The 12,940-nt window shown below is 42.7% G+C and overlaps 1 protein-coding gene across 1 annotated transcript; it reads right to left on the reverse strand.

The window, feature by feature from the left end:
* Positions 1–8,525: 8,525 nt before the first annotated feature.
* Positions 8,526–9,248, reverse strand: LOC138887498 (uncharacterized). The gene has a single exon (XM_070169256.1). The coding sequence runs from the start codon at positions 9,246–9,248 to the stop codon at positions 8,526–8,528; it is 723 nt and encodes a 240-aa protein (XP_070025357.1).
* Between the last annotated feature and the right edge of the window lie 3,692 nt (positions 9,249–12,940).

Genomic DNA, 12,940 nt, shown 5'->3' on the forward strand with positions numbered 1-12,940 from the left:
ATTATTCAGGGGGGGGGTCCTAACAACTCTTAACTAAACGACAATTTTAGATCTAAGTTATATCTTCTACAGGTGTGATTTCTGCTAAATCTTGCTATCTAAGAGGATCTTTAAACAACTCCCCGTTATCCAGGAGGGTCCTGAAAATCAAAGGTCAAATTTTATCTTAAGGGTGACAACTTTCATGGCTGAATTATACTATCCTACAGCAGAACTTACACTAAATGTTGTTACCTAATTGAAATCTTAAACTAAGTCCCATTATTCAGGAGGGTCCTGGCAACTCCTAATTGAATCCTATTCTCGAACCTGCAAACTTCTAAACCAACTTATATTCCTTTGGGATACATTTATTCTAGATTATGCTATTTATGAACTTTAAACTATGTCCCATTTTCCAGGAGGGTCCTGAAAACTCTTAAATCAAACCTGTTCGGTGACTGCCTTTCTCCACGGAGAGTTCCTCTGAAACAAACAAACTTTTCCGCCCCTGTTTCAATCAAAGAAAATTTGTCAGTTTAAAATGGTGGTTAGCTGATGGCATTCTTGCTGAAGATCTTTCCGCTGCATTGTTTTGTTCTGACTGGCTTCCCCGAACTGGCCTTTAACCGCTTTGACTTTCTGACTGACTCTCACACCCCATAACCTTTGACGAACCAAGTGTTCTATACCCATGCTGTTGTTTTACCTCTGACCTTTTTATCTGAACCTTTGCATCTCCCATGACATTACCAATCCATTCCACCAATGAAACTTCCGGTGATTCCTTGTACCCCTCTTTTACATCATGTTATCCTTAATATGCTTTGACCACTCCGTGCTTTGCAATTTTCGAAGTTGGTAGTGAGCTTTGAAATCCTTTTCACTTGATTTGGACAAGACTGACATTGAAACATCTTTAGATAAATATCCAAAAGAAAATGAAATGCAATGACTTTGCAGGTTAAGGATAAGAAGAATCCAAAACCAGATGACTGCTACAAAAGGAAAAAGAAAAAGAAACTTATCTGAGTGGAACAGCTAGTACCAATGATCATGACATGCATTTCAGATTAATCGGCCAATCTGCCCAACCAATCAACTTTCAGTTGCCGTACTTTGTTGTCCTAGAATTTCCATGACCTGATTACTTTACCCAAACCTTGACCTTGTTCATCCTGCGGCACCTTGAAAGGTTTTCACCAGTAGACCTCTTTCATTCGTTCATCTCTCAACTCACTTTCGCCTTACGGTGCCCGTGAGTGTTTTCACCAATAAGACTCTCTCATTTTAATTTCTCTCAACTCCCATCTTCTTACGGTGCTCATGAGGGTTTTCACCAATAAGACTCTTTCATTTTAATTTCTCTCAATTCCCATCGCCTTACGGTGCCCGTGAGGGTTTTCACCAATAAAACTTTCTCATTTTATTTCCCTCCTTCCTTGAACCAGAGTGTTGCCCCCGACATGAATTACCTTTACCTGCTTGACTTGGCATTTCTCAAAGACTAATCAGAAGGTCTTTCTTTGGACCGTAATGTGGGATTTTGGACAGGGCTAGGAAGAAAGGGTATAAAAGGCTCAAAACAATTCAAATGGGTTAGAATTACAACTTTCGAAATCAGGTTTCCCACAACAACCACGACTTCTGCCCCAGTTTCTTGCTTGGGGACTTTTGGATTTTTGTTGCGATGAGACCGAACCGTAAGGCTGCCTACGTATCCTTAAAACGAATCAGGTCGAACGTAGTTCATGTCGTAGAAATCACTTTGTTGTTGTGATTTTATTTTCTCTCTTTCTTTTCTTTCTCTCTTTTTCTTCTGTTGTTCTTCTCTTTTTTTCTGCTTTTTTCTCTTTTTTTTTTCTTTTTGCTTTTCTCTTTTCTTTTCTTTTCTTTCTCTTTCTTCTCTATTTTCATTTTTCTTTCCCTTTTCCTTTCTTGTTCATTCTTTCTTTTTCTTTTCACTTACTTATCCTCCGCACTTGCATTTTTGAATTGTGCCGTTGATCCCGAAAGAGGGGTATGAAAGAAAATAACTAAGGCTCAAAAAGGTGTAACAAAGGATAAAGTGTTTAGATAACAGAACAAAATGCCTTCGTCATTTCAATCTTCAAAATATGCCAAATACAAACAAGTACAATCAAAGGAAGAAATCATACATAGTATCTTTTGACTGCATCAGAATTGATAGCCATTTCTACACATTTCCCTTCTACATCTGTCAAATATAATGCGCTATTGGACAACACTCTAGTTACAACAAATGGCCCCTGCCAGTTTGGGGCGAACTTCCCTTTTGCTTTAACCTGATGAGGCAAGATACGTCTCAACACTAACTGACCCACTTCGAACTTCCGTGGACATACCTTTTTGTTATATGCTCTCGCCATTCTCTGTTGGTATAATTGGCTGTGACACACTGCTGCTAATCTCTTTTCATAAATCAAACTTAATTGATCCAAGCGGGTTTTGACCCATTCAATGTCATCAATTTCTGCCTCAGCGACAATCCGAAGGGATGGGATTTCAATTTTTGCGGGTATTACTGCCTCCGTGCCATACACCAACAAATAAGGAGTGGCTCCTACTGAAGTACAGACAGTAGTGCGATAACCCAGCAATGCAAATGGCAGCTTTTCATGCCACTGCCTAGAACCTTCCACCATTTTTTGAAGTATTTCTTTATATTCTTGTTGGCTGTCTCGACTGCTCCATTCACATTAGGGCGATATGGGGTGGAATTGTGATGTATAATCTTAAACTGCTAACTTGTCTCCATTATCAGATGACTGTTGAGATTAGCGCCATTGTCCGTGATGATTACCTTTGGAATCCCAAACCGACAGATGATATTTGAATGCACAAAATCGACCACTGCTTTCTTGGTTACAGATTTGAAAGTTTTCGCTTCAACCCACTTGGTGAAATAATCAATGGCTACCAGAATAAATCTGTGTCCGTTTGATGCTTCTGGCTCGATTGGCCCAATGACATCCATGCCCCAAGCGACAAAGGGCCATGGTGCCGACATTGTATGCAATTCAGATGGTGGGGAATGAATCAAATCCCCGTGTACCTGACACTGATGACACTTGCGCACAAAACTGATGCAATCCCGCTCCATAGTGAGCCAATAATAACCTGCTCGGAGAATCTTCTTTGCCAGAACGTATCCACTCATATGCGGTCCACAAACCCCGGAGTGTACCTCGGTCATGATAGCTGTGGCCTGTCTAGCATCTATGCATCTTAGCAATCCCAGATCGGGAGTTCTTTTGTACAATACCCCTCCACTGAAGAAAAACCCACTTGCCAATCGTCGAATTGTTCTTTTCTGATCACCTGTGGTCTGTACTGGATATACCCCCATCCTGATGTATTCTTTAATATCATGGAACCATGGCTCCCCGTCCAGTTCTTCTTCCACCATATTACAGTAAGCATGCTGATCATGGACCTGAATCTGCAAAGGGTCCACATAAGCCTTATCTGGATGATGTAACATTGACACCAAAGTAGCGAAAGCATCGGTGACTTCATTATGGATCCTTGGGATATGCTTGAATTCTATCGACTCAAACCACTGACAAAGATCATGCAAACATTGTCTGTACGGTATGAGTTTCAAATCCCGTGTTTCCCATTCTCCCTGAATCTGGTACACCAGAAGGTCCGAGTCACCCAAGACCAAGACTTCCTAGACACCCATATCCACAGCTAACCTCAAACCCAGAATGCATGCCTCGTACTCAGCCATGTTGTTGGTACAGTAAAAACGAAGTTGAGCCGTAACAGGGTAGTGTTGCCCTGTTTCAGAAAATGTATCGCTCCTATCCCCACGCCCTTCATGTTTGTAGCCCCATCAAAGAAAAGTTTCCATCCTGGCTTCTCAACTAGCTCCAACTCATCAATGTGCATCACCTCTTCATCGGGGAAATAAGTTTTCAAAGGTTCGTAATTTTCATCAACCGGATTCTCGGCCAAATTGTCCGCCAAAGCCTGCGCTTTCATTGCAGTTCGAGTCACGTAGACAATGTCAAACTCTGTAAGCAGGATCTGCCACTTTGCAAGTCTTCCTGTGGGCATAGGCTTTTGGAAGATATACTTCAATGGATCCAAGCGAGATATGAGATAAGTAGTATAAGATGACAAATAATGTTTCAACTTCTGTCCACCCAAGTTAGGGCACAACACGTTCTTTCAAGGTGAGTATACTTAACCTCGTAGGACATGAATTTCTTGCTGAGATAATAGATGGCCTGCTCCTTCCTGCCAGTGATATCATGTTGACCCAATACACAGCCGAATGAATTGTCCAATACCGTCAAATATAGAATCAAAGGTCGCCCTGGTTTTGGCGGGACCAACACGGGTGGATTTGACAAATACCCCTTTATCTTATCAAACGCCTCCTGTCATTCATCTATCCATTTGATCATAGCGTCTTTATTTAACAACTTTGAGATAGGCTCACAAGTTGTCGTGAGCTGAGCGATGAACCTACTGATATAATTCAATCTCCTCAACAAACTCATCACCTCGGTCTTGTTCTTCGGAGGTGGCAATTCCTGGATGGCCTTGATTTTTGATGGGTCCAATTCAATACCCCGGCGGCTGACTACGAACCCCAACAACTTTCCAGACGGCACCCCAAAAGCGCACTTTGCCGGGTTGAGCATAAGATTGTACCTGCGAAGCCTTTGGAAGAACTTCCTCAGATCCCTGACATTGTCAGACTGCTTTCTAGACTTTACGATCATATCATCCATGTACACCTCGATTTTCCGGTGTATCATATCATAGAATATTGTTGTCATTGCCCTCATGTAGGTCGCCCCAGCATTTTTCAAACCGAATGGCATGACCCGATAGCAGTACGTTCCCCATGGCATGATGAATGCCGTCTTTTTTGCATCTTCCTCGTCCATCAAGATCTGATGATAACCCCCGTAACAATCCACAAAAGAACCAATCTCATGTTTGGCACAATTGTCAATCAGTATATGGATGTTTGGCAGGGGAAAATTATCCTTCGGACTTGCTTTGTTGAGATCCCGATAATCAACGCACACCCTGGTCTTTCCATCCTTCTTTGGCACAGGAACAACATTGGCTAACCAGGTGGGATACCGCATGACCCGAATAACTTTCGCATCGAACTGCTTGGTGACCTCTTCTTTGATCTTTACACTCATATTCGTTTTGAAATTTCTCAGCTTCTATTTGACAGGAAGGAATGCCGGGTCAGTGGGCAACTTTTGAACCACTAAATCAGTGCTTAGACCCGGCATGTCGTCATAGGACCATGCAAAAATATCTTTGAATTCGAACAGTGCTTTGATTATCTCCTCCCTGAGTTGTGGTTTCAGATGGACACTTACTTTAGTTTCACGGATATTATCTTGGTCCCCTAGATTAACTGCTTCTGTATCTTTCAAATTAGGTTTGGGCTTTTCCTCAAAATGACTTAATTCTTTACTAATTTCTTCATAGGCCTCATCATCATCAAATTCCAACTCGTCATCACACTCAATTTCTTGTATTATTATTTCAGAGTTAGATTGGGTTTTAAAAGTGGACCGAAGATTCCTCATGCATGCCATGTCATTGATATCAGCATAAAAAGAACTATACAAAAGAAGAAAACAAAATAGAATTAGAAGGAGTGAAGGAAAAGGGACAATTGCATTTCATTGAATTTAAAAATAACAGGGTTTTGACACATCCAACTGGACGGAACATAATATCTGAATTACAGACCCTGGAATAATCCATACAACTAAAAGAAAATCAAAACCCACTACCAAGACTCCCTCCGGATAGGAAGAGGAGTAGCTTTTCAGTTGTTGACTTTTGCACGTGGTCCCACGAATTGCACATCTGCCTTGCTTGACCCTTCCCCAGCCTCAACCATGTTAACCTCGACGAATAACCTTTCGAACCCCTTCTCCAAATCTCCATCAGCACCAATCAATGATCCAGGAACCTTTGACAACAATTACATTCTGATACCCGGCCTGACGAATGATCTGGACAGACGCGGGATTGGCTTTGGCAATGCCCATTCTTTCTGTTTCATTTTCCTGGCTCGTCTCACATCGGCAACTGTAGGCTTGAACCCCAGACCAAAAGTATCCAGATTCTTTAGAAGAGAAACTGGTTGCACTATACCTTGCAAAGATGCACCCAAACCCTTGCTCGGTACAAAACCATTTTTCAACATTTCAACGGCTACCATGACTGATGCCGCAACCATCTTTGGAGTTGGAATGCTCTTTCCTTCCGGAATTTTCTCTACCGATACTATGTCGAAAACCTGATAAACCCAGAGTCCCTTGTCGTCGTCGACCTCTATGAACGGAACAATGGCATCATTGGTCACACACAAATTATCTTCGCCGTGTACAACAATTTCCTGTTGATCCCATTCAAACTTGACCATTTGATGCAGAGTAGACGGGACTGCTTTGGCAGCATGAATCCAAGGTCGTCCCAACAGCAGATTGTATGAAATATCCACATCGAGCACCTGGAACTCCATAGTAAATTCAACTAGCCCTATGGTGAGCTCAAGCACTATGTCCCCAACTGAATCTTTCCCTCCACCATCGAATCCCCGAACGCAAATACTATTCTTGTGAATTCTTTCATCTTCCACTTTTAGCTTGTTCAACGTGGAGAGAGGACAAATGTTCGCACTAGACCCATTGTCAATCAGTACCCGAGTAACCACGGAATCTTCGCATTTACCGCCAGATAGAGGGCTCTATTGTGCTCAGTACCCTCCGTGGGTAGCTCATCATCAGAAAACGTGACTATGTTCACCTCAAATATCTTGTTAGCTATATTTTCCAAGTGGTTTACTGAGATTTTGTCAAGGACCTAAGCCTCGTTCAAGATCTTCATCAAGGCCCGACGGTGCTCGTCGGAATGGATCAATAACGACAATAATGAAATCTAAGCCGGTGTTTTCCTCAACTGCTCCACAATGGAATAATCCGGTACTTTCATCTTTCTCAAGAACTCCTCTGCTTCTTCCTCGGTCACAGATTTCTTCACCAACACTGGGTTATCTTTTGAAGTCTTAGCTTTCCTCAACTCTTCGGGGGCAAAGCATCTCCCCGATCGAGTTAAACCATGGGTCTTACACACTTCTTCTTTAACCTTTTTCCCTTGGTAAGTCACTGTCACTCGTTCATAATTCCACAGGACCGCCTTGCTGTTGATCACTGGAAGCTGAGTTACTGGTTTTATAATAACAGGCTCTGTGCAAGCACCCTTCACGACCACAATAGGTTTACCTATAACCCCTGGTACCACCACTTTTGCTTTCTTTGGTTTCACTGTGACAGTGCTTGACGACCCTTTCCTGGCTACCACAGCTGGCTTATTGTCTACCCCTTTCAACTGGACCACTGATTTCCCACTGGTTACCTTTTCCTTTGAACTGGTTTCACTGGAGCGGATCATCATCACCGTCTCCGAGGGTTTCTTAGCCTCCCCTCCCTTGTGTATCAACTTAATCATATGGGTCTCATGGTGAGCTGGCAGCAGATTCTGGTTGATATTTGGTGCTTTTGGGGCCTGAACCTCGATCCGATGAGTATCAATGAGCTCTTGTACAGCTGTTTTCAGTTTCCAGCATTTCTCTGTGTCATGGCCCAGGGCCCCTGAATAATACTCATAACTCACCGAGCGATCAAGATTTCTGGGAAGGGGATTCGGCAATTTGGCTTCGATCGGATTCAACATGCCCAACTGTCTCAGCCTGTGGAATAGACTAGTATAAGATTCTCCCAATGGAGTAAAAGTCTTCTGCTTCTGCAGCCTCTCATTTTTAAAGGCTTGATTGGGTCAAAAACCTGTTCCAGGAGGATTTTTGTAGGCTTTTGGGGGTGGATAGTTATTTTGTGGAGCTTGGTATGGATTTTGTGGATCTGGCGCACGCCATTGTGCGTGATGGACAGAAAAATGGGGATCTGGGGGTGGGTAGTAGTGTTGTGGCGGGCTATATGGAGTGTGGGGGTAGGTTTGGGGATAGAGTCGAGGCTAGTTGTAGAACTGTGGAAGGTTCCTAGATCCACCCCAAGCTGCCGACTCGATCGTTGCAACATCCTCTTTCTTCTTCTTTCTGAGTACACCCCCAGTACCATTTTGAATGGCCTGGGTGGTTTCTTTGATTGCTGAATAACTCATGATCTTATTGGACTTGAGTCCCTCCTCAACCATGCCTCTCATTTTCACAACTTCATTAAAGGACTTGCCCACTGCTGACACCAAATGACCAAAATAAGTGGGCTTCAAAGCCTGCAAGAAATAATCAACCATCTTACTCTCTTTCATCGGGGGGTCAACCCTCACTGCTTGATCTCTCCAACGGAACCCATATTCTCAGAAACTCTCACCGGATTTCTTCTCGATCTTCATCAATGACAGACGGTCTGGGATGATTTCAAGATTATACTGAAAATGACAGGCAAAAGCTTGGGCCAATCGTCCCATGTGTACCACCTGCTATGATCTTGTCTGGTGTACCATTCTAGCACCTACCCACTCAAACCTTTGCTGAAATACGCCATCAACAATTCATCTCTTCCACCTGCTCCTCTCATCTTGCTATAAAATCCCCTTAAATGTGCTACTGGGTCACCGTGCCCATCGTACAGGTCAAACTTGGGCATATTGAACCCAGCTGGTAACTGAACATCTAGGAACAGACATAAATCTTTGAAGGCCACATTTACTTGGCCCCCTAACCCCCTCATGTCTCGGAATGATTGTTCTAAACTTTTGACCTTTCTGATCATCTCCTCATGCTCAAGAGTTTTGGGTGGCTTCTCGGTTTTCGTCGTGAGATCAATATGAGGGGTGTAAGGATAGGGTTCTGGAACTTTGAAGGTAGGTTTAGGGGGATAATACTGGTTGTCGTGGGTTTGGAATAGAAGTTCACTGGAAGATCGGTGTAAGGTAGTAAGTGGAGGTGCCACAAAAACAGGAGTGACTGGCGGAGGAGGGTATGGGACTTGTTTGGGTGGAGGAGCTTGCGATGTATGAGAAGCGGTGCCTTGGCATTGTTGGTAGAGGGGAAAGTCTGGAGATGAGTTCACAGTGGGAGGTTCCTGAGGTTGAGCCAATGGTGGGATATAAGAGGGGTTAGCGGGATAGACTGGCGGTGGATTCCCCTTCGCCCAGGCTTGATACATTTCAGCCATCTGTTGCTTCAGCTTATACATTTCTTCCCTCATTGCATTAACGTCCATTTCTTCCATTTCTTTCGATGGGTCGACAATACTTGTTTCCGTTTCCTAATTGGCCATATTCAGCCTGTCTTTCGATTGGGTGTTGTATGAGTGAGTTGCCAGAATGCCAACCAACTAACCACCTGCCCGAACTCAATTCATCAATAACAACATTGTTAGCGGTTAGGTTTTTAACAATTTGGTAATCGCACATTTGGGGAATGAATGCACCTAAGCAGTTAACCGTTTCTATCATGCATTTATTCGGTTGCTTGCGTCATCCCGGCTTGGCCATTTTGAAACTTTCTTTCTTTTTCTTTTCTTTGCTTTTCTTTGTCTTTCTTTTCTTTCCTTTATCCTCTCGTCACCATCGTTTCTTTCTTCTTATTTCTTCTCTTTTCTTTTCTTTTTCTTTGTTTTTCCTCTTTTTTTTTTCTTTTCCTTTTCTCTCTTCTGGTTATGGTCGAATCCTATGGAGATTGCCTACGTATCATGACCCCGCATGAATCAGACCGAGCGTAGTTCTGGGAGATAAGTGTGAAAGTAAATAAAACATTTTTTTGGGATTTTCCGTTTTTATAAAAATAGATGCTTCGATTACAAAGACTCAATACTAACAAATTCCAAAAGACTAACAGACTCTGATGCAAAGACGAAATACAGACTCCGAAAATAGGCTATCATACTCCAAAGAAATATAGACTCAAAAACAGAAAGAAAATACAAACCCAACATGACTTTCAGACTCTGACAAAAAGGAAATACAGACTCAAACGAAAAATCACGAGTACATCAATGCTCCTGGTGCCTGCAGGACATCATTCAGTCTCGCCGCGGGCCTATGTGCAATATCCCTTTGAAGTCGGTCCAAGTCATTCATTATTTGTTTAACAAAGGTCATCACTGCTGCAAAGAATGTAGCACGAGCCATATCCTCACAGATGTGGCACTTCATAACGATGTAGTCAACGATGTTTCTAATTCTCTCTCTTATGATGCCCTTTTCTTGTAACAAACGCCCAATCTGCTGGGCCATGGACTCCAAAGTTTGCTCAGCCGCATGATTTTGCTCCTGAAGTTGTTGCAAATCTATTTCTAATTGTGCCAATGCCGTATAACAATGTTCCCTTTCAACTTTGAAGTTTTTTGCCTGCTTGATTATTTTATTTTCTGTGGCGATGACCCTTTTCTTTAACCCTACGACCTCATCGTCGTACCTTTCTCTCAACTGCTTAACCAGGCGTACCCGTTCATCTGCGTTTTTAGCCAATTGTTTTTGAGCCTTGGTTAGTTCACTTTCTACTTTGTTCAAATCAAAACTATAATCACTCATTTTCTGCCTTAGGTTAGCTATGAGTTTTTCATCCCTGTCGCTTCGGGCTGGATTTTCTGCCGCTACTTTCATCTTCTGAATTTGAGCTCGAAGGGCTTCGTTTTCTTTGGCTAGCCTTTTCTTTTCCCCTTCATCCGCTGCAATCTGCAAGCTACTCTCGAATTGAAGCTCTCTGACTTGATTTTCCAATTTTCCTATTGTGGCCCTGTACTCATTCTCCTTAGCCACCCAAGCCCACTATTCTTGTGACGCTTCAATGAATTCCTGAACGTGAGGCTTTTTGGCTGGTCTTTCTGGTTCAGCCCTTGCAGTGTTCTTCTTTCTATACCAAACAAGATAGGCGGGTGAGACTTCGCCTCTAGATAAATCACGCACTCGAGTGTTTACTGTCAAGTACTGGCATTCATTCCAAATAGAACGAACTGTCTCTTCATGAAATTGACCGTCAGCACTAACCTCGACTGCATGCACACTAAGATCTTCATCTGGGTGCATCACCTGACACCTTCCCAACTGTCTCATCACCCGGTAAGGAGCGTAAGGCTGAATACCTCACAGACCCAGGAAGTAAGGACCAGTGGCAGGCATGTACACAATTTCTTCAACAGGAAGCCAACCCAATGTCCACTCTATTTGCCCTGCAGTAATGGAGCAAAGGAAGGATACCCATTCTTCAGACCCCTCTGGTAGCTTAAACCCTGCAATTCTTGTGTCAAACTCTTCAATACAACTTTTCTCTGTAGATCCGTAACTCATATACTGAGGGCGATGGCACAGGTGCTCGATCATCCACATCTGTAATAGCAAATTGCTCCCCTCGAAGAAATCTGCCCCAGCTTTACAGGCTGTGAGAGCTCGGTATATCTCAGGCACTATCATAGGGGCGAAAATGCTCTTGGCATTGGTAATCAGGACCTTGACGATTCCGGCTACCCGCAAATCGATATTCCCGTCTTTTCAGGGAAATACCACAAGGCCTAAAAAAGCTACCATGAAGGCGAAACGCCTGTGCTCATCCCTTTTTGTTCGGTTTCCTTTGCTACAAATCCCGCTTGCCGGATCATTGAACCTTCATACATGCCCGTACCTCCGGTATATAAAACGTAGAGTAGCAAAACCATCCTCTAACTCGGAATACGGGACTCCCTTACTTATCTTTAGCAAATCCATGAACTTGTGAGAGTTAACGGCTCTTGGAGCGATCAGATACTTATGCCTCAGCCCTTCAGTACTTTCCATATAACCTGCTATCTCTTCCAAGTTTGGGGTGAGTTCAAAATCCGAAAAGTGAAATACGTTATGGGCCGGGTCCCAAAATGTAACCAAAGCCTTTATGACATCTCCTCTGGGCCTGATTTTTAACAACCCGGCGAGACCTCCCAAATGTATATTGACCTTATCTTGCTCCGATTTTCCCAGATCTTCCCACCACATATGCAACTCCAAAGGGATTTTGTTCATGACTGCTATCGGCAAACTTGGACTCGTGCTCATTCTGCACATTTATTAGGGTTATTAAGCAAAATCAAGACTCATTTGACTCAAAGACAAAACTGACATTTTTTCATTCATTTTTTCAAAAATAGAACTCGGTTTTGCAAATACGGCCTTTTAGCACCTCGAAGACGAAGATTTTAAGGCTATGTTGGCTAACTAGTGAAAACCTCGAAAAATGACCATAGGCGACTGTTCTTGCAAAAGCAGCCTTTCGGCGCCCTTTCAGGGACATGCGGCTATTTCTGACAAGAATGGCATCACCCTAATTATTTTTGCTTTTGGCTACTTTCGCAAAAGGAAGTTGGACCCTATGGGGGTTGCATACGTATCTCACACCCTGTGAGAATCAAACTGGCGTAGTTCGGACAGATAAAATAAACTGTTTTTTTTTTAAAATAAAACTTTTTTTTTCAATGGCAAACAAAACAAACTATTTTTTTTTATTTTGAAAACAAAAACTCTCTCTTTTTTTCATTTCATAAATAAAACAAACTATTTTTCCTCTTTTTTTTTTCTTAAAAATTCGGCAGAGTTTCGACACTATTTGGACATTGTTTTTTTTTTTCAAAACAGGCGATTAACTCTCTTTAGCCCTCATACTGCCATTTCTTTTCCAAATTCTCTCCTTTTATTCAAAAGCCGGTCAGCATGCAAATCCGAAGCAAATAAATGCACAAGTAGCAAGTAAGATGCATCAGGATGGTCTTTTTATTTCGGGTGCACCTATCCTAGACAGACCCAACCCCTGTGTTGAGTCTTCAAAGTCAAATATGCACATGATGCAAACAAACTCTCCTACTAGGGATCCAGCATGAGGTATTGTTATACTAGGTTTAAAACCCTGGGTTTATTTGTTCTAGACCCGGCTTACCCGAGCGGACAACTCTAGCCG

The sequence above is a fragment of the Nicotiana sylvestris genome, chromosome 3, assembly GCF_000393655.2.
Source record: "Nicotiana sylvestris chromosome 3, ASM39365v2, whole genome shotgun sequence".
NCBI classification, from domain to species: domain Eukaryota; kingdom Viridiplantae; phylum Streptophyta; class Magnoliopsida; order Solanales; family Solanaceae; genus Nicotiana; species Nicotiana sylvestris.

What these genes read in the sequence shown, in the direction of transcription:
- LOC138887498 (XM_070169256.1), bottom strand. Translation starts at nt 9,248, where the DNA reads ATGGAAGAAATGGACGTTAATGCAATGAGGGAAGAAATGTATAAGCTG.